We start from the raw sequence: 27,223 nt of genomic DNA on the forward strand, positions 1-27,223 counted from the left end.
GAAGTCTTTATGGAAGTTTTTCAATCATCATCTCTTTAAATATTGCCTCATGCCTGTTCTCTACATTTTCTTCTTCTGAGACTCCTAATGACTTTTAACTACTCTTTAATATTTTCTGTCTTTCATTCCTCAGTGCTACCTTATGGGTGATTTCTCATATATAGCTTCCAGTTCATTAATCTTTTGTTAAATTGTGTCCGATATGCTGTTTACTTTACCCCTTGATTTTTTTTCATTCCAATGGCTATATCCTCTAGTTTTAGAAGTTCTTTTGGGTTATTTTTTTAAATCTTTCTGTTCTGTTTTCGTACCATCCTGTTACTGATAACGGTCTCCTTTCTTTCACCTCAGTTTTTTCTGTTTGTTTGTTTGTTTTTGCGTTTCCCTAATGGCCTCTTTTACATTGTTTTATGATTTACACTTTGGGTGCTGACTCTTCTGTTTACTGCATCTGCCTGGTCTCCCTCGTGGTGATTTGTTTCCTTATGTGATTTGTAATTTTTTGTCATGAGTTCATCTTCAGAAGTGACGGGGTTGTTTGGGGTTTTTTTAAGTCCTATGTGCCCTGGGTTGAAAGAGTGCCTTTCTCCGCAGTTTTTTCCTATTTCTTCTGCTTTGCACACCACAGAGATAGACTGCACTCCTGCTTGACATGCAGACCTGAGTTGCAGGTTCACTGGGGTAACTTTTTCCACTCAAGGTCCTGAACATCTGTACCTCGTCACTTTCTCAGGCTGGTGGGTGGAGGTATATTTTGGTCGCCTTTTCAAGAACAGGGTAGCCCGTTGAGACGCTGGATTGTACTGACATCATGTCCTGCTCCCCAGCCTCTTACAGGTCTTTTGTCCCTCCTGGGTGTCAGAGCCCCGGCTCCTGAACCTCTCCACCTCTGAAGCCCCCATGGCATCTGCTCCTTCCCACCACCCAGCTTTGGGTTCTCTTTGTCTTTGGTACCCGGGGTCATCCCTCTCTTTCACGTTCAGCTTTAAATAAAAACAAAACCCAAAACATTTCCACATATAAAGAGTGGGAGGTGTGTCCAGCCACCTTCTCAATTCACCATGTTACCAGAACCAACCCCTACGCTGCCCCGTCTTTGAATGCTGCCGGTGCCGGGGAGCTCCCTACCTCCCAAGGGGCTGGAGAGATTCAAATCTTGCTCACACCGGGGAATGATGGGCGGTTGAGGGCAGGTTTCCTCCAGGCAGCTCGGGTGGAAGGGAGGTGAGGATGAGGGTGGGCAGGTGACATCACAAGCCAACTCTCCAGCCAGAGGTTATCAGGAGCAGAAGCCTGGGGCTGCTGGGTTTCTTTCATCCTGGGGCCTTGTAGGGCGGGTGTGCAGCGTGAACCTTGCTGGCGTCTGGGGCCAGAGGGGCAGCAGTCTCCCTCCTGCAGCCTCAGTGGGTAGAAAGCATCATCACAAACTCTGCGGGGGAGAAGGGGCGGGGCTTGGGCCAGTCCAGGTCAGCCACGCCAGGAGGCACTGAGCTCAGCCTGGGAGCCGGAGGGATGGGCATTTGTCTCGGTAGGAGACTCACCATCGAAGTCTACGGTGCCGTCCCCATTGAGGTCCACTTCTCGGAGCATCTCGTCCAGCTCAGGACCCACCAGTGGCTCCCCCAGCAGAGCCGGTGCTGCCTGTCGCAGCTCTGCCACCGTGATTCGCCCATCCCTGTCCCTGTCAAACTGGTATTCCAGCAGGGCTCAGCCCTTCCTACTCAAAGCTGCCTCTGCCTGTACCCGCCTCCACCTTGCCACATCCTGTGCCTGGACGCCCACACCTTCGTCCGTCCACACGCTCCTCCGCCTCCCAGGCTGAGGCCGTGAGCTCCCTGCCCCAGGAGGTCTCCCTGAGTGGACCCCCAGCTGGGAGTGAGGCAAACCCTCTCTGACCCCTCCCCAGCCCTAGTCCCACCAGCTGCAGGGCTTGGGGCCTCCAGAGGCTGAGGCTCCCAGTCTCCCCTGGCCTCCTGAGGGGAGAGGCCAGTAAGGATGCCGCCCAGCCGCCCCCCCACCGCCCACCTGGACGCTCCACACCTCGCGGAAGGCGATGCGCAGCTCCCGCATCCCCAGCATGTGCGCCGTCTCCTCCCTCAGCTTCGGGCCCATCATCTCCACAAACTCCTCGAAGTCCACGCGGCCACCCACTGCGGACCCAGGCAGAGGGTCACAGTGGTGAGGGCTGGGGTCCGAGGAGGGGCGTCACAAGGGCCAGCCCCTCCCCGGCTCTGCATCCAGGAAGGACACCGGTGTCCACGTCCCTGGGCGGGGGTGGGGGCGGGGGGTAGGGGGCTACAGCCTGGGTCTCCGATGGGGGCAAAGTGCTCAGGTGCTCTCAGTGAAGCACCGGGTGTGGGGGAAAGAGACCAGGCTGTGCAACCAGACAGGCCCAGGTTCAAAGCCTCCTGGCTCTGCCACTGATGGTGTGGCCTTGGGGGACTTACTGAGCCTCCCTCCTCATCCGGGGACAGGGTGCTGATGGGGCTGGGGTTCATGACTGTAAAGTGCCAGAACCCCATAGGCGGCAGCAAAGACCCCTAAGAAGCATCCCCAGGTTGTCCCTGGATTCTAAGATGCCGTCAATCATAAAAAGCACCAATGGTCAACTGACAGCTTTGGGGAAAAGAAAGAAGCATGACACGAAAATATTCACATCAATTGTAAATCACATCCCATTTTGGAAACTGTAAAGAAAAAGCAAATGCAGGAGTCCTGGGATGAAAGGAATCTGATATTTGACAAATCGGCTAATGATAATCACACAAGGGCAGCCCATCAGACATTTAATCACAAGGAATGGCCAGGGTTCTGTCACGCTCGGCCTCACAGAACCTCAGGAGGCTCTCTTCAGGAGCCTCGGGAGGGTCAGAGAGAGAGAGACAGAGACAGCCCTGGTGGCTGGTACCAGCACGGACCACTTTACCTCAGTCAGAGACGGGGGTCCTCGACCTGAGCCCCAAGGGGCTCTCTTGGGTCACCCGGTGCCTTCCTTGTCACCCTCGACCCCTGTGCCCCGGCGCCAGTGTCAAACTGTCCTGGAAACTGTCACCCCCTCACGCCACCGTCACCGGGGCCTCACCCCACAGCCACCTCCCACCACCTCTCGTTCCCCTGAACCACGAGGCCGGGAGAGGACCCGGGCTGCAAAGCCAGATGGCTCGGCCGTCCCGCCCCTCCCCGCCCCTCCCCGCCCCTCCCCGCCCCCAGGCAGGTGTGGTCAAGCACTGACTTCGCATCTTGACATGCTGGGAGACCTCGATGAGCTCCATCTCCGTGGGCATGTAGCCCAGTGTCCGCATGCACTCGCCCAGGTCCCGGTAGCCGATGTAGCCATCGCTGTCCGTGTCAAACTCCTCGAAGGCAGCCTGAAGCTCTGCAGGGGAGGGAGGTCAGGCGCAGGCAGCCAGGCTCTGGGACACCTCCCACCCGCCGCTGCCAGCAAGGGCCACTCACCATCCAGCTCCTCGGGGCCCAGCTCGCGGTCCTGCAGGGGCATAGTCCGGCATGTCCCTGGGGCCGGCCAGGGCTCTGGCCGTCCTTCCTCCTCCAGCCCCAGCCCACGCTGGCCTGGGCAGGGCCCATCCCACAAGGGCAGGAGAAGGCAGCTGGAGTCCCGCGGGCCCCAGGAGAAGAGATGACCCCCTTCCTGCTCCTGGGGCCCCACGCTGCCACAGATCTCTGGGTTTGGGGTCTAGCTCCGCCCACTGCCCAGGCCACCCCCAAACTGCAGAAACTCTACCCCCTCAGCCCAGGCTCCTGAGTCTGGAGCAGAAACTGGAGGAGGCCTGAGTATAAGGGGCAGGGTGGGCTGAGCCTGAGCCCATGAGCCCCAACCTCACCCCCAGGCCCCCCAGCCCTGCCCCAGCCCCACCTGACCTTCCCAAAGATGCGGTTGAGCAGGGGCCCGTATGTCCTCTGAGCAGGATCGTGCTGGGGGGCAGGACGATGCCGGTGGGACTGGCGACGAGAGGCTGGCCCCTCCTGCCCGTCTCCAGTCCCGGAGGGGTTCTTGCTGCTCCCCAGGGCCTTGGGGCCCTGCGTGAGGGTCTGCTCCCCAGAGCTGCCAGTGCCCTTCCGGGACCCTCGGAGTCCCTTCGCCCTCTTGCTGCTCCTCCTCCTGGTCAAGGGGAGCCCCTCAGCACCGCTACTGGAAGCCATGACCCCCACAGGGGGCTTCCGGGGTCCGGGGGGCGGGTCTGGGCCATGCTGCCCCCTCACCTGCTCTGTGGCCATGCGGAGAGGGGTGACAGGGCTCAGAGGTGCAGCACCAGCATGCACTCCTGCCTCTCCGGACCCATAAAGCTGCTTATGCACCCCCAGCCTGAGAGCTGATGGCCAGGGATCGGGCCCTGAGGGGGATTAGGGTAAGTGAGGCAGGCAGCCCAGGCCCTAATCCCAGCCCTCTGCCTGGGGGTGGCCAAGGCAGAGCCAGATGGGTCAGGGGAATCATCCTCAGCAGCACAGCGTGCCAGGACATGTTGGCTGCAGTGAGCTTTGAGCGCCAGCCCTGCCGCTTATGAGCTGGGAGATCCAGCAAATTCACTTCTCTAAGCCTCAGTCGCCTCATCTATAAAACGGAGGCAATATTGCTGAAGCGTCAAAGTCAGCCCAGTTGTATGAGATAGGCAGGATTTAGCTAAGAGAGGACACGGAGAGGCATCTCAAGCAGGAGGAAGAGTGTGGGCAAAGGCTGGGAGGTGGGAAAGGAGAGGATGAGTTGCCCACCGCGGCCCCCACGTGGGCGACATCCTGGCCGGAGCAGAAGGTATGTGAAATTCAGGAAGAGAGGCCAGACCATAGAGGCCTTGAATCACAGATGATTGAGGGTCATGGGGGTGACCTCTGAGGAGGTGGACCCTGGGGGAACCCAGAGCCTGCCCTGAGCTGGAGGAGCCTAGGGCAAGGGGTTTCAGCCATCTGGCCCTGTCAGGAATAGGGGGGCCTGGCTGGTCACTTGGCCTTACTGGGCTGGGGTTAGGGTTTCCCAGCGAGCAGCCCCATGAATGATTGATGTCCTCCCAGCTTGGGTTTCACACCGGCCGCCTTAGTGCCGCCGGGCGCCATGCATCAGGCCCCGGCGTGGGGCCGTGCGGACGGCCGGACCTCTGGGGAGGCAGGCACGCCCTGCTCCTTCCAGCCAGCAGCCTGCACCTTACAGGTAAGCCAGGCCTCACCAGCCGGGCCCAAGGGGAGCCCAGGGCTCTGATCCAGTAGGGGCTGGAGCTTGCAGAGTGGGGTCTGCCTGAGTAAGGGCCCTGGAGGTGGGGAGACAAGCAGGCTAAAAGATCAAGTGGCTGGAGCCATGGGCCACGTGGCAGGATCCAGTCTTTCCTGGACATCTAGTTTCTCCACCCTCAGAGGGAACCACCTTCCCCCATCTAGGGAAGGTGGGGTGAGGGCAGCGAGCCTCTTGGGACCCAGCCACCTGCATCCTCATCACACGGCTGAGTCCCCTGCCCCCTTTTCTATTTAGTAGCCCCAGGGGACAAGTGGGGGCCACTCTCTGCCCCAGACTCCCTGTCCACCCTTGGATTCCCATGGGCCCAGGGGACCTGAGCCCTTCCTTCTTGGAATCTTTTTTCTTTTTTTGGCCGCACCACATGGCATGCGGGATCTTAGTTCCCCGACCAGGGATCGAACCCGTTGCCCCCTGCAGTGGAAGTGTGGATTCTTAACCACTGGACCACCAGGGAAGTCAGAATGTTAAACATTTGAACCCTGGATACCGACTAAAAGGAGGCTGTGATGCTCTGACCAAGTGGGTTTTTTTGTTTTGTTTTGGTTTGGTTTTTGGGCCACGCCACACAGCTTGAGGGATCTTAATTTCCCAACCAGGGATGAAAACGGGGCCCATGGCAGTGAAAGTGCGGAGTCCTAACCACTGGACTGCCAGAGAATTCCCAAGTGGTTTTTAGACTGTGTTCTCTGGAGCCCTAAGAGTGCTCTCCCTCCGTTATCCTGAGCACACAGTTTTAGTCCACATAGGGGTCCTGCTATAATATTTTAGTTGAAATATATTTGAAAGCCTCTGGTTTGCTTGGGCGCAGCGAGAACCCGGTGTAGCAGAACAGTTAGAGCCCTGGTGCCCACATTCCTGCCTCTGACCTTGGGCAAGTCACTGATCCTCTGAACCTTCCTCTCCTTACACGTAGAATGGATTGTATGAGGACTAGGTGAGGTCATCTGTTTCAAGTCCTTGGCAAAGGTTAACTACCCCAAAGGTGATGATGATGATGGCCCAGAGAGGGACAGCGACTTGCATGGAGATGCACAGCATCCTCTCTCTTCTTTTCAGTCATTCGTGCCTTCATTGATTCACCAGGCACCCACTCCACGTCCAGTGGGACACTGGGGACCTCAGATGGACACTGCTATGGAAGTCCACCTGGGTGCCGCTGGCCACGGGCCCCGCACAGAGCTCGACGATGAGGACTACCCCCAGGGTGGCTGGGACACGGTCTTCCTGGTGGCCCTCCTGCTCCTGGGGCTGCCAGCCAACGGGCTCATGGCATGGCTGGCCGGCTCGCAGGCCCGGCAGGGAGCGGGCACGCGGCTCGCCCTGCTCCTGCTCAGCCTGGCCCTCTCTGACTTTTTGTTCCTGGCGGCAGCCGCCTTCCAGATCCTGGAGATCCAGCATGGAGGGCACTGGCCACTGGGGACGGCCGCCTGCCGCTTCTACTACTTCCTGTGGGGTGTGTCCTACTCCTCCGGCCTCTTCCTGCTGACAGCCCTCAGCCTGGACCGCTGCCTGCTTGCGCTGTGCCCTCGCTGGTACCCCGGGCACCGCCCAGCCCGCCTGCCCCTCTGGGTCTGTGCCGGGGTCTGGGTGCTGGCCACCCTCTTCAGTGCGCCCTGGCTGGTCTTCCCCGAGGCCACCGTCTGGTGGTACGATCTGGTCATCTGCCTGGATTTCTGGGACAGTGAGGAGCTCCCGCTGCGGATGCTTGAGATCCTGGGGGGGTTCCTGCCTTTCCTCCTGCTGCTCGTCTGCCACGTGCTCACCCAGGCTGCCTCCTGCAGAACCTGCCGCCACCAGCCCGGGTCTACGGCCTGCCGAGGCTTTGCCCGCGTGGCCAAGACCATCTTGTCAGCCTATGTGGTCCTGAGGTTGCCCTACCAGCTGGCGCAGCTGCTGTACCTGGCCTTCCTGTGGGACATCTACCCCGGCTACCTGCTCTGGGAGGCCCTGGTCTACTCTGACTACCTGATCCTGCTCGACAGCTGCCTCAGTCCCTTCCTCTGCCTCCTGGCCAGTGCCGACCTCCGGGCCCTGCTGCACGCCGTGCTCTCCTCCTTCGCCGCAGCTCTCTGTGAGGAGCGGCCAGGCAGCTTCACTCCAGCTGAGCCGCAGACCCAAGCGGACTCCGGGGATCAGACTCTACCAGGGCCAGTGGCTGAGGCCCAGCCGCAGGTGAACCCCACAGCCCGGCCGCTGTTGGAGTTCGTGGCCCAGCCACAGTCAGACTCTCTGGTCCAGCCTCAGCTGAACCCCGGGACCCAGCCCCAGGAGAACCACGGGGCCCAGCGCCAGCTGGATGCTGGGGCCCAGCCACAGGCAAGCCCTGAGGCCCAGCCCCCTGGACCCCCGGCCAGCTCAGCCCCCAGCCCCTGTGACGAAGCCTCCTCTGCCCCCTCCACGGATTCTACCCCAGAGGCCCCTGTGAACCCGGCCGAACCTGCTGCCTCTGAGGGAGAAAGCCCCAGCAGCGCCCCCCGAGAGGACGCCCTGGGTGCAGGCCCCACGTGACAGTCTGGGAAAGCCAGGGCCGCCAGGGCAGCAGAAGAGCTGGGGAGACAGAGGAACCAGCCGGTCAGAGGACGACGGCTGCCGTGGAGGAAGTCCTCATGGAAAACCCCAGCGAGGCCCTTGGCCTGGCAGACGGACTTGGGCGACGTGAACACAAAGCAGCCAAAAGTCCCAGACAGTCTGTTGTGAGCGTCATGTCCCTGCCCGGATCCCAGCAAGCTCCTCCGTGCTTGGCCCACACACGGTGGTCCAACAGTCCCCTGAGCTACCACAGCTGATGGTGCCCTGCCGGCCTCTGCCCTCCGATGCCCCCCAGACCCCACTGACAGTCTCCCCTTAGCCTCCGTCCTGCAGGAGAAAGACTGGCAGGGTGACTTCTCTGGGCTTGATCTGACCTCCCTGATCCTTCCCTCCCTGCCCTCCTTCCCGTCCCAACCTCTAACCTGGATACGAGGAGCCGAAGAGGAAGTCCCTGCAGAGAAGGGAGCCATTCTTCAGGAGCCCAGGGTCTTAGGAGCCCACAAGCTGGCCTGGCATGGCCAAGCCCTCTCTGCCAGCCCCCTGCACCCAACAGGCAGTGGGGCTGGGGCAGGACTTCCCTCAGCAAGGTGGTGGGCGCAGAGGCGAGAGCTAGCAAGCCTGGATTCAAATCCGGCGCTGGGTGACTCTGGACAAGCTGATTCACCCTCTGAGCTCCTGTTTCATCTGGCATTGTGAGGATTAAATGAGAAAGTGTGCAAGGTGCCTGGCAGGAACTGGCACACAGTAGGGGCTCAGTGAACAGGTGCTCTTTCTTCATGGACATCCAAGGATGTCCCTGCAGGGGCTGGGGATGGATTGGAGGAAGTGCCACCTGGCCTGAGCATCTGGGATCCTGTGAACTTCGGGGCAGATCATGGTGCCCATGACCAGCTCTGGGCTGCAGACACCCAGGTGGCCTGAGAGAGCATGGGCCCACCTCCGTGCCTCGGGCAGCTCCAGGGGACTTCAAGGTCTGCTACGTTTAAGGGTTCGAGTGTTCACCTGCCCATCCCCCACCATGGAGGAGGTGCAGAGTGCCCTGGTCCTGCCTCAGCCTGAGCCCCTTCTATACACTCAGCCCAGATGCAGAGATGGGAAGATGTCCAAGCAGAGAACTCTGGGGACCAGTGGCTCCAGAGATAGCACAGGCTCCTTGGAGGTCACACGGTGTCTCTAGGGCAGAGCCAACCTCCTCCCTCTTAAGTTGCAGACACTGCTAGAAAAACTAGGAAGTGCTGAAGGTCTATTTTCAGACCCCCCACGCCACTTCCTTTTCATACCCATCACTCTCTACTGGCACTCACCCCACCCAATTCCCAGGGTTCCAAAATCATGAACCCTTTCCCCTTTCACCCCCCGCCCCCCAACCCTTTCCCATTAGCTCAGCGTTGTGACCTTTAGAAGCTGAGAGATGCCCTTACCAGTAGGTGTAAATGACAATGACATTTTACGTGCTACCCTTCCCAGGGGTCTTGCTGTATAGGCAGACTGAAGTGGTGCAGTCAGATTTGGATTCTGGTTCCCAGGTCTCTCTTTGCCTCAGTTTTCTCCTCTGTAAAATGGGGTGATAACATTCCCTTTGCAAGTGTGGCTGTTGTGATCATTAACCAAACCCGGGGATGGAAGCATGCTGGGTGGTGGTGTTGCTGATATCAGCAGCATAATCATAGCATTTCCTGCAATTGTGGGCACCGAGGCTGGTGGGAGAGATTTCTGGACAGGCACAAATTTGTTGAATTCATTCATTCAGCAAATATTTATTGAGCACTTGTTAGGTGCTTTTTCAGCCAGCCTTCCATTTTGGGTGGGGTTAGCACATGGCCTCTAGTGCCCCTCAGAGGTTGTTTGAATCCTGGTTCTCCACAGCTCACCAGCTGTGTGATCTTCAGCAAGGCTCTTGGCCTCTTTGAGACTCAGTTTCCTCATCTGTAAAATGGGGATCATAATAATGGTTCCATTTTCTAAGAGTGTTAATCCCTGTGAAGGGCTCGGATCCTTGCCTGGCACACAGTGCTTAATAATTGTTAGCCACTAATTCAATTATGCCAGTGGACACCCCCAGGTCTCACTCAGGCCTGGGACAGCACTGACCCCCCAGAGCCCAAGTGGCAGCATCTTGCCCACCAGGCATTGCCTCCCCACCCCGCCCCACCACACAGCCTCCTCCTCCACTTTCCAAATGCTTTCACACTCCCCACCCCATTGGACTGTACACTTCCTGAGGGCAGGGTCTGGACTGATGTCCCCCTTGCAGAGTGCCCCTCTTCCTTCTCCCAGGTAGGGATCCCGAAGCTTTTTCACATGGCAGGCAGATCAGGGACTAAATCCTCAGTGCCAGCCACCTGCCTTCAACTCTGGTCCATACTCCTAACCCCACCTCTTGGGGGACCTCCCTGGCGGTCCAGTGGTTAAGACTCCACGCTTCCACGGCAGGGGGTGTGGGTTCGATCCCTGGTTGGGGAACTAAGATCCCACATGCCACGCGGTGTGCGGCCAAAAGAAAAAAAAGATGCTACTAACCCTACCTCTGGGAGAGTGGGCCAGCCCCACCTCCAAGGTCCCAGAAAGGAACCCCACTCATAATGGGTACTTGCCATCCAGGAGAAAGAGCAGTGCCATGAAGGGTTTTGTGAGATAAAGAGGAGTTCTCCTCCCGGCCCACAGAGGAGGGTTTTGTATCGGAGGAAACATGCACACCCAAGGCCAGAGAGGATGAAGGGAGGGCTTACCCCCCACATTCCACAGCCCCTCCCCTCACCCCTAACACATTCCATGGGGCTGGGCTCCTGTTGCCCTCTGGAAGATTCATCCCTTCTACAGGTGAGAGACACACTTCCCTCTCCTTCATAGGCACCAGACATTGAGAGCTGTGAATATGAACATTTTTCAATTCCACATTCAGGGCTGCCGTTCATTTATTCATTCAGTATACATTAATTGAACACATACCGTATGCTAGGTCTTGTTCTAGGAACTGGGGATATGGTGGGAAACAAGGCAAAGTGCAATCCTCAATTTGCGGACGTCCTAGCGGGACAAGGCAGACAAAAAGCAAATACACAAATAATTAGGGAATTCCCTGGTGGTCCAGTGGTTAGGACTCTGAGCTGTCACTCCTGAGGGCACAGGTTCGATCCCTGGTAAGATCCCACAAGCTGTGCAGTGCAGCCAAAAATAAAAAATAAAGCAAATACACAAAATAATTATACAATATAACATAAGGTAGTGATTAAGAACGTACAGGGGGAACAAGGAAGGGCCAGAGAGTGATGGGTGAGGGGGTTGGTCAGGGAGGGCCCCCAGAGGAGGTGACATTTGAGCAGAGACCTGGAGGAAGTGAGGGATGGAGCCTTTTCAAGATCTGGGGGAAGAGCTTCCAGATGGAGGGAACAGGATGTGCCAAAGCCCTGGGGTGGGAAGGGAGGTGGTGTATTTCAGGGATAAGGAGGGTCAGTGTCACTGGGCCACATGCAGAGAGGATGGAGGAAGGTAACAGGTGGGGGAGGGGGCAATGACGGTGGGTCATTGATGTGGTGAAGGGCAAAGGGAGAGGGTTCAGGGTAGGGGATCTGGTGTGGGCTTCAGACAGACCCCTGGCTGTTGCCTGGGAGACACAACAGAGAGGGAAGCTTTGTGGCTGCATTTCCTCTTCCAAACCACCCATATTCTGGTCCTGGGCTGGAAGGACTGGCCTGTCCTAGGGGTTATGGAGCAGTGGGAAAAGCAAGGACTTTGGAGTCAAACAGAATGCCAGATTAGAGGGGGCAGATTCTGCCTGTGGGGCCTACAGGGATGCCTAAGCCTGCCAGGGTGGGATGGGGATGGGGTAGATCCAGGAGGCCAGCCTGTCTCAGGAGCTGGCCAGGAGGAGGGAGACATCTATGGACAGACCTCCAGGCCTCGGTGGGAGATGGTTGAGGAAAGAAAGGAAGGTTTGAGGGGTCTGGAGGTCATGGCCCTATTTCTCTTTCTAATAAGGAGGCCAGGCAGGATCCAAAGGTGTTCACCGGGTAGAATGAGAGGGCGGGGCCTTCCACTCGCCCCCTAAAACACCACTGTTTTATTTACATTGTACCAAGAGCACATACCTTTGTAACTTGAGGCACGTGAATATATCGCCTGTCCGAGTACTTACTATATTTCAGAGTCGAGGTGGACTCGACCGGGAAGTATGCATTGAGGTGGGGGATTGGGAGGGTGGGCTCCACCCAACCCTGGCGACTCCTGAGGACGCCGACAGGAGGAGCAAGATGGGGAAGGGGTCCGGGTCTGCCGCACTACGGCCCTACCCCAGTCCCGACCCCTGCCCCTGCCCCTTTGCCCCAGAGGGACAGGGGGCTGTGGGGCGGAGCTCTCTCAGGCCCCGCCCAGGCCCCGCCCCCGCGCCCCCTCAGGCCCCGGCCCGCGCACTCCTCAGGCTCCGGCCTGCCAGGCAACAGCTCACAGCCTCCCGCCCCGCCCCGCGCGTGACCTCGGCCCCGCCCCCTTGAGCCCCCGCCCCGCCCCCTGCCCCCCGTCCCTCTCTCCTCTGTCACTTCCTGATTCCCGCTTCCTGCTTCCCAGAGACTGGGATACGGAGCCACCCGAGGACAGTGCTGCAGCCTCCCGGCGTCCCTGGTGAGCGCGACGGGCCGGGGCTGGGGGCGCAGGCGGGGGGTTGGGCAGGACTTCGGGGGCAGAGCCGCAGGGGGCTGGGGTGGGGGTCGCGAGTCCGAGGAGCCCTTCCCCTCTGCGGCGCCCCACCCTCAGTCCCAACTCCCCCTGGCCGCTCAGCGTCTCCCCTGCCAGACCGGGATCCTTGAAGTTGGGCTCCTGCTTCACCTTGGACCCCGCTCTGAGGTCGCTCTGGGATGCTCTGTGGCTGGGAGCGGCGTCCCGACCCCCGCCCAGTCCTGCCAGGCCCCCTGGACCGGCTTGGGGCTCCCTGCACATTCCTGCAGGCACTGCACATTCCGTGGGACCCAGAACTGTGACCTAGCGCGGACGCACAACGGAGATCATTCCGGCCCCTTCTGTCTGTCCTCCCCATCACCCTGCTTCCAAATCCTGGGCAGGAAGGAGCCTGCTGGGAACTGACTAGGACCCACCAAGCAGCTAAGCTTGCACTGGCTCGGGCACCTCCCCCCTCCCCCACACGCATACCAGAGGCCGGGGAGAGGCCCTGGGTAGCGTCCAGCAGAGCCCCTCAGGACTCAGCAGTGGTTCTGCAGGAGGTCAATGCACTTCTGCCTTCAGATCCCGCCTTGGGGAGAGGCAGCCAGGTCTGCCCTGTGACCCTATCCTGTAACTTGGGAAACCGAGAGCCAGGCAGGTGATAAGGCCCAGGCGCCCTGTTGCATCCTCCCCACTCCCTTCGTGCAGCCCTGGGAGGCTTGGGGGTTGTTGGGATGGGCAGAGGCTGACCTATGCTTCTCAATCCTGCAGTCATGTTCCGCAAAGTGGTTCGGCAGAGCAAATTCCGACATGTGTTCGGGCAGCCTGTCAAGAATGACCAGTGCTATGAGGACATTCGAGTGTCCCGTGTCACCTGGGACAGCACCTTCTGCGCTGTCAACCCCAAGTTCCTGGCAGTGATTGTGGAGGCCAGCGGTGGAGGCGCCTTCCTGGTGCTCCCGCTAAGCAAGGTGGGCCCCAGCGGGGCTGGGAGGACACTGGAGCCAGCTTGGTCGCATCTGCCAGGTCTCTCTGCGCACTTCACAACCCATAATTTGCCCACCCCCACACTGCCGGGCAGGTGTCGTAATCCACATTTACTGCCTGGGAGGCGTTAGCCCAGATAGAGAAAGTCTGTTTTTTATTGCCATGGAGGCAGGGTCAGAGGCAACAAACATCTCCTGCTCACCTGGTGACACCTGTGAGGAAGAGGTGGGTCAGGAGGAGGCAGGGTGAGAGTCACATCTGGGCCACCTGTGGGCCCGGCCAACCGCGTCATTCCTCGTCCACAGAGGGGAGGGCTGAAGTTCTGGGAGGGATGGAGCCTGGGCATCTTGGGTCCCCCTTGACTGCCCCCCTCATGCCTGCAGACCGGCCGCATTGACAAGGCCTACCCGACAGTGTGCGGACACACAGGACCTGTCCTGGACATTGACTGGTGTCCCCACAATGACGAAGTCATCGCCAGCGGCTCGGAGGACTGCACGGTCATGGTGAGGCATGGGGCTGTGATGGGGCGGGGATCGCAGATGTGGCTCAAGGCTCGTGGCAGCGGGGCCAAGCAGGGGCCTCAGCTGCCCTCCCCTCCCCTCCCCTCCCCAGGTGTGGCAGATCCCGGAGAACGGGCTGGTCTCCCCGCTGACAGAGCCCGTGGTGGCGCTAGAGGGGCACACCAAGCGAGTGGGCATCATCACCTGGCACCCGACGGCCCGCAACGTGCTGCTCAGCGCAGGTCTGCACCGCCGCCCCCGCCCTGCCCCTCGATGCGCACAGCTCCGCAGCATCCCACACTCTCTCCCAGGCCCGTCTGACACCCAGGAAGGCTGAGGCCCACAGAGGTCGAGTGCCGGGTCGGGTCCCAGGGGGGTGGTCAGAGCTGACGGCGCCCCGCCCGGCAGGCTGCGACAACGTGGTGCTCATCTGGAACGTGGGCACGGCGGAGGAGCTGTACCGCCTGGACAGCCTGCACCCCGACCTCATCTACAACGTCAGCTGGAACCGCAACGGCAGTCTCTTCTGCACCGCGTGCAAGGACAAGAGCGTGCGCATCATTGACCCCCGCCGGGGAACTCTGGTGGCGGTACGTGGCCCTGGAGGGTGAGATGGCCGCAGACTGGCCGAGGGGCTCTCTTGGGGCTCCACACTGACCGCTCCATCTCCCCGGCAGGAGCGGGAGAAGGCTCACGAGGGGGCCCGGCCCATGCGGGCCATCTTCCTGGCAGACGGCAAGGTGTTCACCACGGGCTTCAGCCGCATGAGCGAGCGGCAGCTGGCGCTCTGGGACCCAGTGAGTGGCCCGGCCGGCCCGAGCGGGCAGCCTCAAGACGGGCTCCACCCTGGGCGAGGAGGGCGGGGGTCACCTGGAGAGGCCTGTCGTTCCCAGGTTCTCAGCCTGGCACCTGAGGCACCCAGGACCTGGAGCCCTGCCAGCCTCTCCTCTCCCTGCCCCCTGCTCTCTGGCCTCCCCCACCGCCTCCACCTGCCTCCGTGTCTGCCCACAGTGTTCTTGCCCCCCGAAAGGCCCTTCCCTCCTTTGCTTGTCTGTTTCCACTCGGCTGTCCTTCGAGGCCCAGTGCAGAAGTCCCCTTCTCCAGGGAGGCTTCCAGCCTTTCCTGTGAAGTGCTCTGTCCCACAGGCTTCACCTTCTGTCTAGTGACCTCCAGGGGCCCCTCTGAGACAGCAGCTAGTGCTTCCCGGCACCCCTGGCTCCCGCGTGGTGGGGACTTTCTCAGTACTTGCTTGGTGGCCTGGGGGTAGTCTGAAGGCCTGGAGTAGGCGGGGACAATGGGATCGTGGGAGTGGAGGGAGGGGAGCCAGGAGGGCCTGGCGGGGCTACACCGTGTGGGCAAAGGGTGACAGTGGTAGGGGCAGTGCCAGCCGGCTTGTGAGGCTCACTGGGGCCAGTCCCAGTGAAGGGTTAGGACAGTGAGGGGAGAGGGGAGGTTCTGACCTGGCCTGACTGCCCCTCAACCCATGTGCCAGGAAGACTTCGGGGAGCCCATGGCCCTGCAGGAGCTGGACTCTAGCAACGGGGCTCTGTTGCCCTTCTACGACCCTGACACCAGCGTGGTCTACGTCTGTGGCAAGGTAGGGCTGGGCAGGGCTGGTGGGGACAGGGAAGAGACAGGCAGGCCCGGGTGCTGACCCCTGCCCCCTCCCGCCCTGCAGGGTGACTCCAGCATCCGGTACTTCGAGATCACAGACGAGCCCCCCTACATCCACTTCCTGAACACGTTCACCAGCAGAGAGCCCCAGAGGGGCATGGGCAGCATGCCCAAGAGGGGCTTGGAGGTCAGCAAGTGCGAGATTGCCCGGTAAGAAGGTGGATGTAGGGGGCTGCTCAGGAGCAGGAACCGGCCCAGAGGGGCCCCGGGGTCAGGGGTCAGCCCGTGGGAGGGGCCAGGGTAAGGACTGAAAGGGGAGGGCAGAGGGAGCTGGGAGAGCTGGTAGGGGGCAGGTTCCACCCATGGGTCCTCCCTCCCCGCCCTTTCCCAGGTTCTACAAACTGCATGAGCGCAAGTGTGAGCCCATTGTCATGACTGTGCCACGAAAGGTAAGGCCACCTGGTTCCCTGCCCACCCACTCCCTTTCTAGCAGACAGACCACACAGGGGTGACCAAGGTGAGGCTTGTGAATGGGACATGGCCGAGTGTGGGTGTAGTCAGTGGGCTGGATAGATGCCAGCGTGCCCAGCCAGGGGCAGGCGGGGATGAGACACAGGGTGAACTGAGGCCTCGCTCTGCATGAGCCGCAGGAGACAGATACTGGGCAGCCTTGGAGGTCTCCCTGTAGGAGGCAAGGCAGGACCAACAGCATGGCTGGGGCAGGGCCTCCAATGAGGGGTGGGTAGTAAGCCAGGCGAAGGCACAGAGGTGGGAATGGAAAGAGGAGCGGGGAGTCCGGCTGCAGTGGAGGCTCCCGTGAGGTGGGGATTCGGCCACATGTGGCTCGGCCTCTGCGCCCCAGCTGAGAGCCTTGAACGTGCTTCATTTCTCTCCAGCCAGCGTTTACTGAGGGCACAGGGTAGCGTGCCAGGCACGTCCAGGGAGCAGAGCTGAGGATGAGTTTGACGGGGCCAGCCCCAGGAACTAACTGTCCACAGGGCACAGACGTGGATCCCAGCGTCCCACAAAGCCACGTAGCTGGCCCCTGCTTGGGAAGGTGGGGGGAATCTTCAGAGGGAGCTGTTGGTGGTGTCCAGAGGGAAGTGAAAGAACAGATTTGAGCTTTAGAAAGGTCACTAGGGGTCAGACCATGGGAAGATGGGTTGACAGGGTGCAAGCCTGGAGGCCAGGAGAGTGTTGAGGAGGTGGCCATTCAGGGTCCAGACGAGAGGACCCTGCAGGTGGGCCCCAGCTGACCCAGACCTCCCCCCCGCCCAGTCGGACCTCTTCCAGGATGATCTGTACCCCGACACGGCTGGGCCTGAGGCGGCCCTGGAGGCAGAGGAGTGGGTGAGCGGGCGGGATGCCAACCCCATCCTCATCTCCCTGCGGGAAGCCTACGTGCCCAGCAAACAGCGGGACCTGAAGGTCAACCGGCGCAACGTGTTATCAGACAGCCGGCCCGCCGCGGCCCCTGGCTCCCCCCGCCCGGGGGCCTCCACGCCTGCTGCCTTCACCAGTATTGCCGCCCCTGGCGCCAGCCTTGCCGGAGCCGGGGTAGGTGCCCCTCAGCTCAGGGTGGTGTTGGGAAGCCCAGGTGTTGCCCAGGTCTGCTGTGCCTGCCTGAACCACTCACTGCCCCTCTCTGGGCCTCAGGCCCCTCTGCCTGATAGTAGATTTGGGGAGGGCTGCAGCTCCGAAACCCCTGCCCCCCGCTCATGTCCCTGCAGGAGGCTGGGAAGCTGGAGGAGGTGATGCAGGAGCTGCGAGCACTGAGAGCGCTGGTCAAGGAGCAGGGGGAACGCATCTGCCGCCTGGAGGAGCAGCTCGGCCGCATGGAAAATGGAGACGCCTAGACCTCAGGCCCAGTGGACGCCACTCCCCATTCACCTCCTCCTCCCACCCCTTTCTCACTCAGCCTCCGCTGGCAGGTCACACTGACTCCGGCTGGCTGCCCCTGCCCCCACTGACGGTGTCTGGGGCAGGTTCAGGGACCAGTCCACACCCGGACCCATCCTGTGGGCCTAGGCTGGAGCCACTGCCTGGCTTTGGTCATTATTACTGGGGAGGATTTTTGTACCCAGGAGAGCTTCTACTCTGAGGGACCATCTCCCTCACCCCCACCCAGCCCCCCTACTCCCTCCCCTGAGGAAGCAGGAGGGATGGGCTCTATATTTTCATTCCAAATAAAATTCTCTTTCTAAAAGCCAGGTTTGCCCTTCTGCTGCAAGGGTGGGACTGGGAAAGGAAGTCTGGACCCCTGGGGACATAGGGCGCCCCCATGGATCATAAATGTGGGAAAGGGCTTCCCTGGTGGCGCAGTGGTTAAGAATCCGCCTGCCAATGCAGGGGACACGGGTTCGAGCCCTGGTCTGGGAAGATCCCACATGCCGCGGAGCAACTAGGCCCATGAGCCACAACTACTGAGCCTGCGTGTCTGGAGCCTGTGCTCCGCAACAAGAGAGGCCGTGATAGTGAGAGGCCCGCGCACTGCGATGAAGAGTGGGCCCCTCGCGCCGCAACTGGAGAAAGCCCTCGCGCAGAAACGAAGACCCAACACAGCCAAAAATAAATAAATAAAATAAAGAATTATTTTGAAAAATAATAATAATAAATAAATAAATAAATGTGGGAAAGGTCTGGGGGACCGTGAGCATCCCCCACCCCGCCCCCCATAGCCCCAGCCTGGCCCGGGGAGAGGCCGGTGAGGATCTGGTGTGGATCAAGGTGGTTCTGAGAGGGGCGGGGGGGGCGACGAGGGTCCTGTCGCAGGGAGGGCTGAGCGGGGTGTCGTGGGCAGGAAGCGGAAGCGCCGAGTAAACCCCAGGTGCGTCGAGAGCGCAAGCTCATTTCTAGCTCCACACGGCCAGGGCTGGAGGTGGGCGCCCGGCGCTGGGAGGCCAGCAGACCGATGGTGAGCGTGGAGCCTGCTGGGTCCTTGGGGTGGGGGCCACAGGAGGTCAGGGCTGGAATGTCTAGGCCCCGGGAGCTAAGGAAGGACCCCCCGCGGGCCCGGGGGCAGGAGCAGCCGGGCAGGGGGCAGAGGCTGGGCCTTCCTCTCACCTCACGTCAGACCTGGGCCTCCCTCAAGATTCAGGGGGTGGCCCCCCAGTGCCCCACTCCGTGCCCGACCCCCCTTCAAGACCCCCAGGCGGACTCTTACCTACTCTGCTCGGGAGCTGGGGCTCGGCACAGCCTCTACTCGCATCCCTGGAGCCTGGGCAGACAGTGTGGGGTGGGGGAAGGCTTGCTTGCATCTCGGCACCCCTCCCCCTGCACACCCCCCCACCTGCCTTGTTCCGACCGCAGGCTTCCTCTGGCAGCTGCACCCGCCTCCCCCAGCCCCTGGCCCTGCGAGGCCCGAGGCCCCAGGGACGGAGAGTTGAACGGAAATGCTGCAGGAAACGCTGCAGCTGGGGCAGTCCCCGTGGCTGGGAGGGAGGTAGAGGGGTCTCAGTGACCCCCATCCTGGGACCTGGCCAAATGGAGGCTACACGGTTGCCTCGGGCTCGGTCCCCCCATCCTGGGCCTCAGGAAGAGCCAGCTCCAACACCAGCCTTGCAGGTGCCTTCCTTCCCTTCCATCCCCTCCTCCCGGGGGCAGAGTCTTTACAGATATTTCTTGAGCACCTACTCTGCGCTAGAAATTGTTTAGGTGCTGAAGGCAAAAAGATCCCCGTCTTCCTGGGGGGAAGATAAAAGAATAAGCATACTAAACAGGCAGAGTTATCTCCTGTGTCGGGGAGGGGGTAGGAGGGTAAAGCAGGGCTGGGCTGCGGGGATGAATGTCAGGGTAGTAATCCAGGCCAGCTTAGGCCCCGCTGAGGTGCCTTGAGCCAGGGTGAGCAGGGAGCCCTGTGGCTCTCGGGGGGGATGGAGCATTCCAGACAGAAGGAACAGCCGGTGCACAGGCCCCAGGCAGGAGCCGGCTTACGCGGTGCAGTGGGAGAGAGGGAGGCGAGAGGGAGGAGGACGCATCGCTGGTGGACATCACAGAGCCAGGAGAGGCCTTACTGACTAAGGACTTGGGCTTTTCTGCTTGACTGTCCCCGTCTTACCCAAGAGGCAACCAACCCCAGGCAGTGAGCCCCTTCCTGTCTCCCCACAGGACCTGCCCTGCGTCCTAGGGCTCTGGGCACTGCTGGCCCTGCCAGGGGTCCTGGGCTCAGGCAGCGGTGCCAAGGACAGCCCGGGCTCCAGCTCCTCGGTCACTGTTGTCCTGCTGCTGCTGCTGCTGCTGCTGCTGGCCGCTGGCCTGGCGCTGGCCTGGCGTCGCCTGAGCCGGGACTCGGGGGGCTACTACCACCCGGCCCGCCTGGGCGCCGCGCTGTGGGGCCGCACTCGCCGCCTGCTCTGGGCCAGCCCGCCAGGCCGCTGGCTCCGGGCTGAGCTGGGGTCGCCAGAGGAGGACCCGGAGCGGCAGGAGGACGAGCAGGACGCGGAAGATGACTACGACCTGGGTGGTGGCCACGGGGAGCGTGAATCCCAGGAAGGGGCGCAGCGTGGAGAGGGGCCCAGCCCACAGCAGACCCCGGAGCCGGCCGAGGAAGCCTATGACGAGGACGCCGAAGGGGGCCTGGGCCTCGGCTCCCAGGGGCCGGTGGGCTCAAGGGGCAGCGCCGAGGCCCTGCTGAGTGACCTGCACGCCTTCGCTGGCAGCGCGGCCTGGGACGACAGCAGTAGGGCAGCTGGGGGCCAGGGCCTCCATGTCACCGCACTGTAGGAGCCAACCCTGGTGCCACATCCCAGCCACTGCGCCTCTGCTTCCCGAGCTGCCATGGCTGGACACAGCCTGCCCTGGGCTCGTGTCACCCACACCCCCGCTTGGAGAGCCTCAGGCAGTCACTCCCCGCCACGAGTTCTAGTCCCCAAGTCTGTGTATCCCTGGCCCCTCCAGGAAGGCCATCCGTCCCCAGGGGCACTGGGCAGCCATCTGAAATAAAACCCCTCCGGCCCCACCGTTCTGTGGTCCTGTCACGGCCCCTCCCATCCCTTAGCAGGGATTCCTCCCGGCACGACCCCACCCGCCCCTACCCCAGAAGTCCAAAGGAGAAGCCAGGTCAGAGCCATGATTGAATACTTTAATAATCCAAGGGCACAGCTCAACTGCGGGAGGCCAGGGGGGCAGCCCCCCTTGACTGGCAGCCGTAGTCTGCAGTCCTTCGTGTTCATGATTCAGGGGCACGGCCGCCTCCAGCAGAGACACACTCACACACACTCGCTCCTGTACCCCTAGGCACAGCCCCAGGTCTCTGGAACTGGCCCGGGGTCCCGCTGCCCTCATCTCCACCCACCCTCTTAGCGCCCGGGGCGCCCACGGCCTTTCTTGGACTTCTTGGTCCCTGAGGGGGGTCGGATGGGGAGGGGGGCAGTGCTCGAGGGTGGTGGTGGTGGCAGCGGCGGCAGCAGGAGAGGGGGTAGAGGGGGCTCCGGGGGCTCTGGTGGGCCGGGGCTGGGCCGGAATCCCTCAAAGGGCGAGAACTTCAGGGGGCTGCAGGGGAAACCAAGGCAGAGTCAGCATTTACTGGCACGGGGCCAGGATGCAGTCAAGTGCCCACCCAGGCAGCCCCTGCCATAGAGGTCCCCATGGTAGACAGAGAAACAGAGGCTGAAGCTGGTTCAGAGATGGCCAAGGCAGCCCTGGGGTTGACGGCAGAGCCAAAGCTAGAACGGGCCCCCACCCCACGGTACCTGATGGGGGTCCAGGGGCTGCTGTTGAGGCGCCTGGGGGAGCGCAGCTTGGGCTGGAAGGAGAAGCCCTCCTTGATGCTGTCCAGGACGGAGGGCGCCACGTACGTGAAGCCCTAGGGGGCAGAGGCGGGGCCAGGCGATGCTCAGGGTCCACCGCTCCTTGGCCACACCCCTGCCCGTGTCCCCCTAACCCTCAGGCCCCCAGACCTCACCAGGAAGGCCTGGTTGGCGCTCTCACTGAGGGCCGTGTCATCTGGACTGTCCACCGGCGTCTGCCTCGTGAAGTGGGAGTCAAACTGGCTCACGTCCTCCTCCGACTGCTGTGGGCACCCCGGGGGGAGAGTCAGGGGTGTCCAGGACAGGGCCCTCCACCCGCCCACAGGCCAGTGGGACCTCCACTCACCAGGGAGGGCCGGAAAGGGGGGTCCACGCGGCGGGCCAGGAGGTCGTCCCAATTAACGTGCCGGAAGAAGGGGTGCCTCTGTGGGCAGAGTGCCCCCAAACGTGCCAACATTTCACCCTCCGTGGCTCCCTCAGAGACTCTCCCTGCCCTAGAGCCCTGCCCCCTGCACCCAGACACCCTTGGGGTCTCAGCCCTGCCCCTCGTAATGGTCCCAGACCCACCTGCACATCAGCGGCGTCCCCGGGGCCACCCCCGATACGTTGGCTGGGATTCCGCTTCAGAAACTGCAGGACAAGGGCAGGGGGTGAGGGTCTCAGGCAGAGGTACCAATTGTTTCCGAGTGGCCCCAGGAGGTGCGGAAAGGTGAGAAAGGGGTCGTGGCTCGCGGTGGGGGCCCTGGAGTGTGGTCTCCACCTACTGACACCCTCAGGATTTCCAAGGTTTGGTGCCATGGCCCCTTCTCCACAAAGCCTTTGCTGGCATCACCCCAGGGCACATTCGTGGGGATCCAACTCACAATCTGGGTGGGGTGCCTCGCCTCCCACTTTGATCCCCAGTGACCGACTTTTTGAGGAGAGCGGCCAGTGCGTGGCGCAGGTCTCGCTGATGAGGACTCGGACTAGGGACCTGTCCACGGTCGGCAGCCGGTCTGCGTCAGAGCTGACGTCTCACACCTCACAGCCGGTGCTCCTCATCCCAAAGGCACATCGTACAGGTGGGGGAAGGGGAGAGGGGAGCTCCAGCAGCCCTGGCCCAGGGAGACTCAGGAGCCCATGTGGGGCCTGGGAGAAGAGACAGGGGCCGGACCAAGGGCAGGAGGGAGCCCACCTTCTTGACGAGGTCCCGGGCATCCGGGGTGAGGTAGGCGGGCAGCTCCAGCTTCCCTCTGATGATCTTGTCCATGGTTTTCTTCCGGTTCTCTGCAGTGAAGGGTGGCTGGAGAAGGCAGAGGGTGAGAGGAGCCTTGCGGGCCTCCCACTGGGCCCGCCCCTGCCCCGGGAGGGGGCCCTCCTCCCGCCCCCATGCCCACCCTCCCGAGGAGGCTGGACTTGCCGATCCAGTGAGCATGTCGTACATCAGGGCCCCCAAGCTCCACCAGTCCACCGCCCGGTTGTGGCCACTGCGCACCAGAATCTCAGGGGCCCTGGGGGCCAGGTGGAACCATCAGTCAGGCCGAGCCCTGCCTGGCTGTCCGCCCGACCCCTGGGCCCAGCCGGCTGCCGCTTACATGTACTCGATGGTGCCGCAGAAGGTGTGGGTGACGGCACCCTCGTGAATCGACTCCTTGCAGAGGCCGAAGTCCGTCAGTTTGATGTGACCTGAGGAAGAATGTTAGGGTGGGTCGGTCAGGACCCCAGGCCACCCCACAGGGCTCAGCCCTCCCCACACATGCGCACCCTGGCTGTTGAGCATGATGTTCTCAGGTTTGAGATCCCGGTAGATGATGCCTTGGGAGTGGAGATGGCCCAGGGCCAGTGTGATCTCTGACAGGTAGAAACTGCAGAGACAGGACAGGGTGAAGGCAAGGGCGGGGGGTGGGGGGGGGGGGGCGGTGGAGCCAGGCCCTGGCGGGGAGGGGTCCCTGGACCCCCTCAGGAGAGAGGCTGGAGGTAACACCCACCAGGCCGTGTCTTCCAGGAAGATGCCCTCTCGCTCCAGATGTGTGAAGAGCTCGCCGCCTGCGACACAAACATGTCAGCAGCTGTGTGCTGGGACCAAGCTCTTCTGCTCGCCGAGCCTTGGTTTCTTCTCGGGGAGAGTGGGGCTCGTAATTCCCGCCCTACCTGCCTCCCAGAGCTGCCGTGGGGACTCAATTCAATTCAGCAAACGTCTACCGACGCCTACTCGGTGCCTGGCCCTGTGCTGGGTGAAGCTGGGGACAGAGGTGAAGAGACCCAGCCACTGCCCGCAGGACGCTCAGTCTAATGGGGAGACAGACACGCACACAGCTGCTCCAATGTGCCAGACTGAGGCCACGGCTCTGAGAGCCCAACCCAAAAAACTTCACAGAGGAGACAGGAGGACACAACTAACCCCAACGTGAGGGGACAGAGAAAGTCCCTGGCAGCGGTGAGACTTAAAGGGGATGCAGAGATGGAGCGCAGGAAATGAAGCTCCCAGGGCTCATCGGGACAGATGGGGTCAGTGGGAAAAGCAGGCCCGGATCGCTTCGTGGCGAGTAGGGGACACCAGGCCACGGAGGCCAGGCTTGATCCGGGCAGTTGCAGGGAGCCATGGAATTCTGAGTAGGAGTGTTGGGGGCAATCCCGTGCTCTGAGACGATGACCCTGGAAGTTGGTGGAGGAGACACTAGGAAGAGGGTGAGCTGGAGGCTTCGAGGCCAGTTAAGAAACAACTGCGACACCTCCCCTCCACCCAAGAGAGTAGAGAGGATAGAGGACACTGCAGAGAATGGACCACCTGGATTGGGATCTGACTGGATGCAGGGCACACAGGAGGGAGGACCAGGACATGAAGGGCTACTGGAAATGGACAAAACAACCCTCTGGATATCTATACAAACTCCCACCATTCCCATCCACCCCCAACACCGGTGAGGGATACAAGAGGCACTGGACAGACGTTTGCTGAATGAATGAATGAATGAATGAATGAATGAATGAACAAACGGACAGAGGGATGGATGAGGTGGGGCCCCCCTGGCCATTCTACATACCACATCTCTCCCAGCTCCCCCCAGAGCTCCCTGTGCTGGTTCCCTGGCCTTGCCCACACCCCGGATGGGCCCGCACTCATACCACTGAGGCACTCCAGGATGAGGTAGAGTTTGCCGCCAGTCTGGAAGGCATAGGCCAGTTCCACAATGAAGGGGTGCTTCACTGACTCTAGAATGTTCCGCTCAGCCCGCGTGTGCGCCGTGTCCTTGGCGTTGCGCACAATTTTGGCCTGCAGAGGCAGGGATCGGTTAGAAGGTGGGCCCCCAGGACTCCCTCAGTCCCTCCAGCCATTCTCTATCACCCCATTGTATTTCTCCATAATTCTTCGGCTATCAGCAACCATCCTTTCCAGGGACTGGTTTATCCTAGTAGCATGGTGTTTCTCGCCTCCACACTCATGACATTTGGGGCAGATAATTCTTTGCCGTGGGGGGCTGTCTTTTGCATTGTAAGACCTTTAGCAGAATCCCTGGGCTCGACCCACTGGATGCCTGTGGCAGCCCCTCTCTACTCGTGACTCAGAAATGTACACCGACATTGCCAACATTGCCAGACGTTGCCTGGGAGGCAATACTGCCCATGGTTGAGAATTACTGCAAAACAATATAATTGCTACTGACAATAAACAATTAAGTGCCCAAGATAGTGACCATCTCCTCCACCACGTTCACTGCTGTCTCCCAAAGGCCGGTGTAGTACATGGGGAATGGCAGCCACTGGGTGAGGATCTGTCGGCTGAACAAATGACTCACCTTCCTCAGGACTTTCATGGCATATATTCTGCCCACATTGGTGCCCTGCACCTTTCGCACCTGGAACACCTGCAGGGCAGGGGAGACAGGATCAACCTCCCTCTCCATATCCTATCTTCAAAAAGCCCTACCCTGAAGCTCTGGCACTGGGACCAAGAGGCCCACCCAAGAGTGGGGCGGTAAAGATTTCAAGTCCGATTCTAAGAGGATTTACAAGTCGAACTTTTTTTTCTTTTAACTTTTTGGCGGCGCGGCATGTGCGATCTTAGTTCCCCGAACCAGGGATCGAATCCCCGCCCCCTGCATTGGAAGCACTGGACCGCCACAGAAGTCTCTATAAGTCTAATTTGTTTTGAGACCCTTTGGTGCAGCAAGACTGAGGCTGTGAGGCCAGTGAGGAAGGAGGAGGGCCGGTACCTTGCCATAGTTCCCCTTGCCCAGCACACGCAGCAGCTCAAAGCAGTGGGGCCCGATGCGCTCAGGGCCCGGGTTCACACTGCTCTCAGTCAGCTCCACCTCCTCATAGCGTCCCACAGGCCTGTGGACACAAGAAGTTAACGGGCGCAAGCTCCAGTGCTCCTCAGGTCCCCTTCCCCAGCCCATTCCCTCCTCCCCCAACACGACCCTCACTCACTCCAGGCCAGCCGCCCTCAACTCGGCAAGGGGACACACGTCCTGTGAGAAACCGAGGGGTAAGAGGCAAGGGAGGTGCCAGGCTCCCTCCCCGCAAGCTGGACTGCTTGGCCCAAGCGTGCAGATGGTGAGGAACGGGAGCTGGCAGGCGATGGGCCAGGACTGGGGAGGAGAGGCGAGGGCAGGAAAGGGAGACGCAAGGGAAGGGCTGGGGGCCTGCAAGACAGGTGGGGGTGAAGGTAGGGTCAGAGCCTAATAGTGGCCGGGATCTTAGACCGGGGTCTGCAGGAGAGGAGCCCACTCTGGGGGCAGGGGGGTGGCGGCGGGCGCACGGGCCATCCCACCGCCTGGATGATGGGATCGAGCCGGGATCGAGCCGGGATCGAGCCGCGCCCGGGCGGACCACTCACCGCGGGGCTGAACTCTGGCTCGCCCTCGCCCTCGCTGCCTTCCTCCGTCTCCAGGTCCAGGTCAAACACCGCCGCCATGGCTGCGCCGGCCCCGCGGGCCCCCAGGCGCTTACCCAGCCGCGCTCTGACTGACAGGCCGGCCCGGGCCTTACGTCATCACTCCGCGACGGCGGCCTCGCGCACCGATGACGCAAGAGGCTGCCCCTCCCGCGAGCCGGCGGCGAGAAAAGTTGGCGTCCGTCACAAGGCATCTCGGGAATGGTAGTTCCTGAGTGCAGGGGTGCTAAAGCCCGCCGAACCTTCTTCCGCGGGCCCCTCAGTCTTCCCAGCACAGCTTCCCCCGGGGCGGCACAGGACAAGGGCCTCCTGGAAGCCGACCATTTTGGTTCTGGGGCGACTTTGACTTTGGACGGGGCAGAGTCCAAGTGCATGCAGGTGTGAGTGTAAATGCAATTCCCAGCCCCGTTGGAGCCCTACGCTGCCAGGTTGGGTGGTGGCGAGAGGCGGGTCGAGTATATCTCTCTGTTCGCCTCTGAAAGGGAGCCGGCTGCTGCATCACGGTCTCTAACGTGCCTCCCGTTCGAGGACCCGCAAGTCAGCATTTACTGCTCCGTGCTCAGCTCACTGCTGGGCTTTGTTGCCAGATTCCTGCCGGAAAGGGTTTGAGTCTCACTGATCCACCCGTAATTATGGGCTTGTGCTGTGCGTCAGACACACGAACTTGTGTTTGGTGACACTACAATAATGAACACACCAAACCTAGTCTGTGAGTTTAGATTTGGGGATGGATTCTTGTTGGATGGGACTCTGGGAGTGTGAACTGGGCCAGACCAGGCCTTGGATGAGTTCTGATTTTTGGAAGCTGTCTGGGTGTGCATTCCAGTTGGACAGGGGAGGCTAGATATGAGCTCAAATGGACAGAATTCAGGGTCTCCAGGCTGGAGGAGGGTTATCTGGTTGGGTGTGGCCCTCGTTGTAATTCCACCCTTGGGTTTGGGTCCTGGTGTAGGTGCCGCTGGCAGGCCCCTCGCCAAAGGTCAACCCAGAGGCCTGGTCAGTGTGGCGGTTTATCCTTAGCTCTAGACGCTATGGGTATCCCCTAACTACCTCTCCCTCCCCCTTCCCCATC

General features: G+C 61.1%; 5 protein-coding genes across 15 annotated transcripts; 3 read left to right on the top strand and 2 right to left on the bottom strand.

The window, feature by feature from the left end:
- Positions 1 to 1,292: 1,292 nt before the first annotated feature.
- Positions 1,293 to 6,253, bottom strand: LOC309606134 (calcium-binding protein 4). The gene is made up of 6 exons (XM_082342790.1): positions 3,880 to 6,253; positions 3,457 to 3,487; positions 3,233 to 3,376; positions 2,041 to 2,150; positions 1,542 to 1,689; positions 1,293 to 1,429 (listed from the first exon to the last, which is right to left on the bottom strand). The coding sequence occupies exons 1-6, from the start codon at positions 4,234 to 4,236 to the stop codon at positions 1,401 to 1,403; spliced, it is 819 nt and encodes a 272-aa protein (XP_082198916.1). The 5' UTR covers positions 4,237 to 6,253; the 3' UTR covers positions 1,293 to 1,400.
- Positions 6,254 to 6,282: 29 nt separating this feature from the next.
- GPR152 (G protein-coupled receptor 152) lies at positions 6,283 to 7,750 on the top strand (the record flags this gene model as incomplete). The annotated part of the gene is made up of 1 exon (XM_082342786.1): positions 6,283 to 7,750. The coding sequence occupies exon 1, from the start codon at positions 6,365 to 6,367 to the stop codon at positions 7,748 to 7,750; it is 1,386 nt and encodes a 461-aa protein (XP_082198912.1). The 5' UTR covers positions 6,283 to 6,364.
- A 4,532-nt stretch (positions 7,751 to 12,282) lies between these two features.
- On the top strand, positions 12,283 to 17,734 carry CORO1B (coronin 1B). 3 transcript variants are annotated; one of them, XM_082342778.1, is made up of 11 exons: positions 12,283 to 12,388; positions 13,196 to 13,395; positions 13,795 to 13,917; positions 14,027 to 14,156; positions 14,323 to 14,504; positions 14,592 to 14,711; positions 15,407 to 15,511; positions 15,593 to 15,738; positions 15,920 to 15,977; positions 16,807 to 17,085; positions 17,259 to 17,734. In XM_082342778.1, exons 2-11 carry the CDS (start codon positions 13,198 to 13,200, stop codon positions 17,382 to 17,384), a joined length of 1,467 nt encoding a protein of 488 aa, XP_082198904.1. In that variant the 5' UTR covers positions 12,283 to 12,388; positions 13,196 to 13,197; the 3' UTR covers positions 17,385 to 17,734. The 3 variants fall into 3 exon arrangements, with proteins under 3 accessions (XP_082198904.1, XP_082198905.1, XP_082198906.1); XM_082342779.1 differs by lacking the exon at positions 12,283 to 12,388 and adding an exon at positions 12,848 to 12,984; XM_082342780.1 differs by lacking the exon at positions 12,283 to 12,388 and adding an exon at positions 13,007 to 13,078.
- A 563-nt stretch (positions 17,735 to 18,297) lies between these two features.
- Positions 18,298 to 20,487, top strand: PTPRCAP (protein tyrosine phosphatase receptor type C associated protein). Its single transcript, XM_082342811.1, has 2 exons — positions 18,298 to 18,442; positions 19,636 to 20,487. Exons 1-2 carry the CDS (start codon positions 18,440 to 18,442, stop codon positions 20,248 to 20,250), a joined length of 618 nt encoding a protein of 205 aa, XP_082198937.1. The 5' UTR covers positions 18,298 to 18,439; the 3' UTR covers positions 20,251 to 20,487.
- A 107-nt stretch (positions 20,488 to 20,594) lies between these two features.
- RPS6KB2 (ribosomal protein S6 kinase B2) lies at positions 20,595 to 27,174 on the bottom strand. 9 transcript variants are annotated; one of them, XM_082342901.1, is made up of 15 exons: positions 26,095 to 26,277; positions 25,686 to 25,900; positions 25,469 to 25,589; positions 25,052 to 25,120; positions 24,381 to 24,528; positions 23,243 to 23,300; positions 23,019 to 23,119; positions 22,850 to 22,940; positions 22,675 to 22,765; positions 22,450 to 22,557; positions 21,843 to 21,905; positions 21,622 to 21,699; positions 21,431 to 21,538; positions 21,219 to 21,331; positions 20,595 to 21,018 (listed from the first exon to the last, which is right to left on the bottom strand). In XM_082342901.1, the coding sequence occupies exons 1-15, from the start codon at positions 26,170 to 26,172 to the stop codon at positions 20,826 to 20,828; spliced, it is 1,635 nt and encodes a 544-aa protein (XP_082199027.1). In that variant the 5' UTR covers positions 26,173 to 26,277; the 3' UTR covers positions 20,595 to 20,825. The 9 variants fall into 9 exon arrangements, 6 of the variants coding, with proteins under 6 accessions (XP_082199027.1, XP_082199028.1, XP_082199024.1 ...); XM_082342902.1 differs by having other exon boundaries at positions 25,686 to 25,726; positions 26,095 to 26,272; XR_014231678.1 differs by lacking the exon at positions 25,686 to 25,900 and having other exon boundaries at positions 22,697 to 22,765; positions 26,095 to 27,172.
- Between the last annotated feature and the right edge of the window lie 49 nt (positions 27,175 to 27,223).

The sequence above is a fragment of the Balaenoptera borealis genome, assembly GCF_965194805.1.
Source record: "Balaenoptera borealis genome assembly, chromosome: 11".
Lineage (NCBI taxonomy): Eukaryota > Metazoa > Chordata > Mammalia > Artiodactyla > Balaenopteridae > Balaenoptera > Balaenoptera borealis.

Coding starts and splice junctions, on each gene's coding strand:
- CORO1B (XM_082342778.1), top strand. CDS start 13,198: ATGTTCCGCAAAGTGGTTCGGCAGAGCAAATTCCGACATGTGTTCGGG. Junction 14,712..15,406: donor AGCTGGCGCTCTGGGACCCA/GTGAGTGGCCCG, acceptor CCCATGTGCCAG/GAAGACTTCGGGGAGCCCAT. Junction 15,739..15,919: donor AGCAAGTGCGAGATTGCCCG/GTAAGAAGGTGG, acceptor GCCCTTTCCCAG/GTTCTACAAACTGCATGAGC.
- RPS6KB2 (XM_082342897.1), bottom strand. CDS start 26,525: ATGCACTTGGACTCTGCCCCGTCCAAAGTCAAAGTCGCCCCAGAACCA. Junction 22,558..22,674: donor ACGACATGCTCACTGGATCG/GCAAGTCCAGCC, acceptor TGCCTTCTCCAG/CCACCCTTCACTGCAGAGAA. Junction 21,019..21,218: donor AGCCCCTGGACCCCCATCAG/GTACCGTGGGGT, acceptor TTTCCCCTGCAG/CCCCCTGAAGTTCTCGCCCT.
- LOC309606134 (XM_082342790.1), bottom strand. CDS start 4,236: ATGGCCACAGAGCAGGTGAGGGGGCAGCATGGCCCAGACCCGCCCCCC. Junction 3,488..3,879: donor TCAACCGCATCTTTGGGAAG/GTCAGGTGGGGC, acceptor ATGCCCCTGCAG/GACCGCGAGCTGGGCCCCGA. Junction 2,151..3,232: donor CCAGCATGTCAAGATGCGAA/GTCAGTGCTTGA, acceptor CTGGGTCCGCAG/TGGGTGGCCGCGTGGACTTC.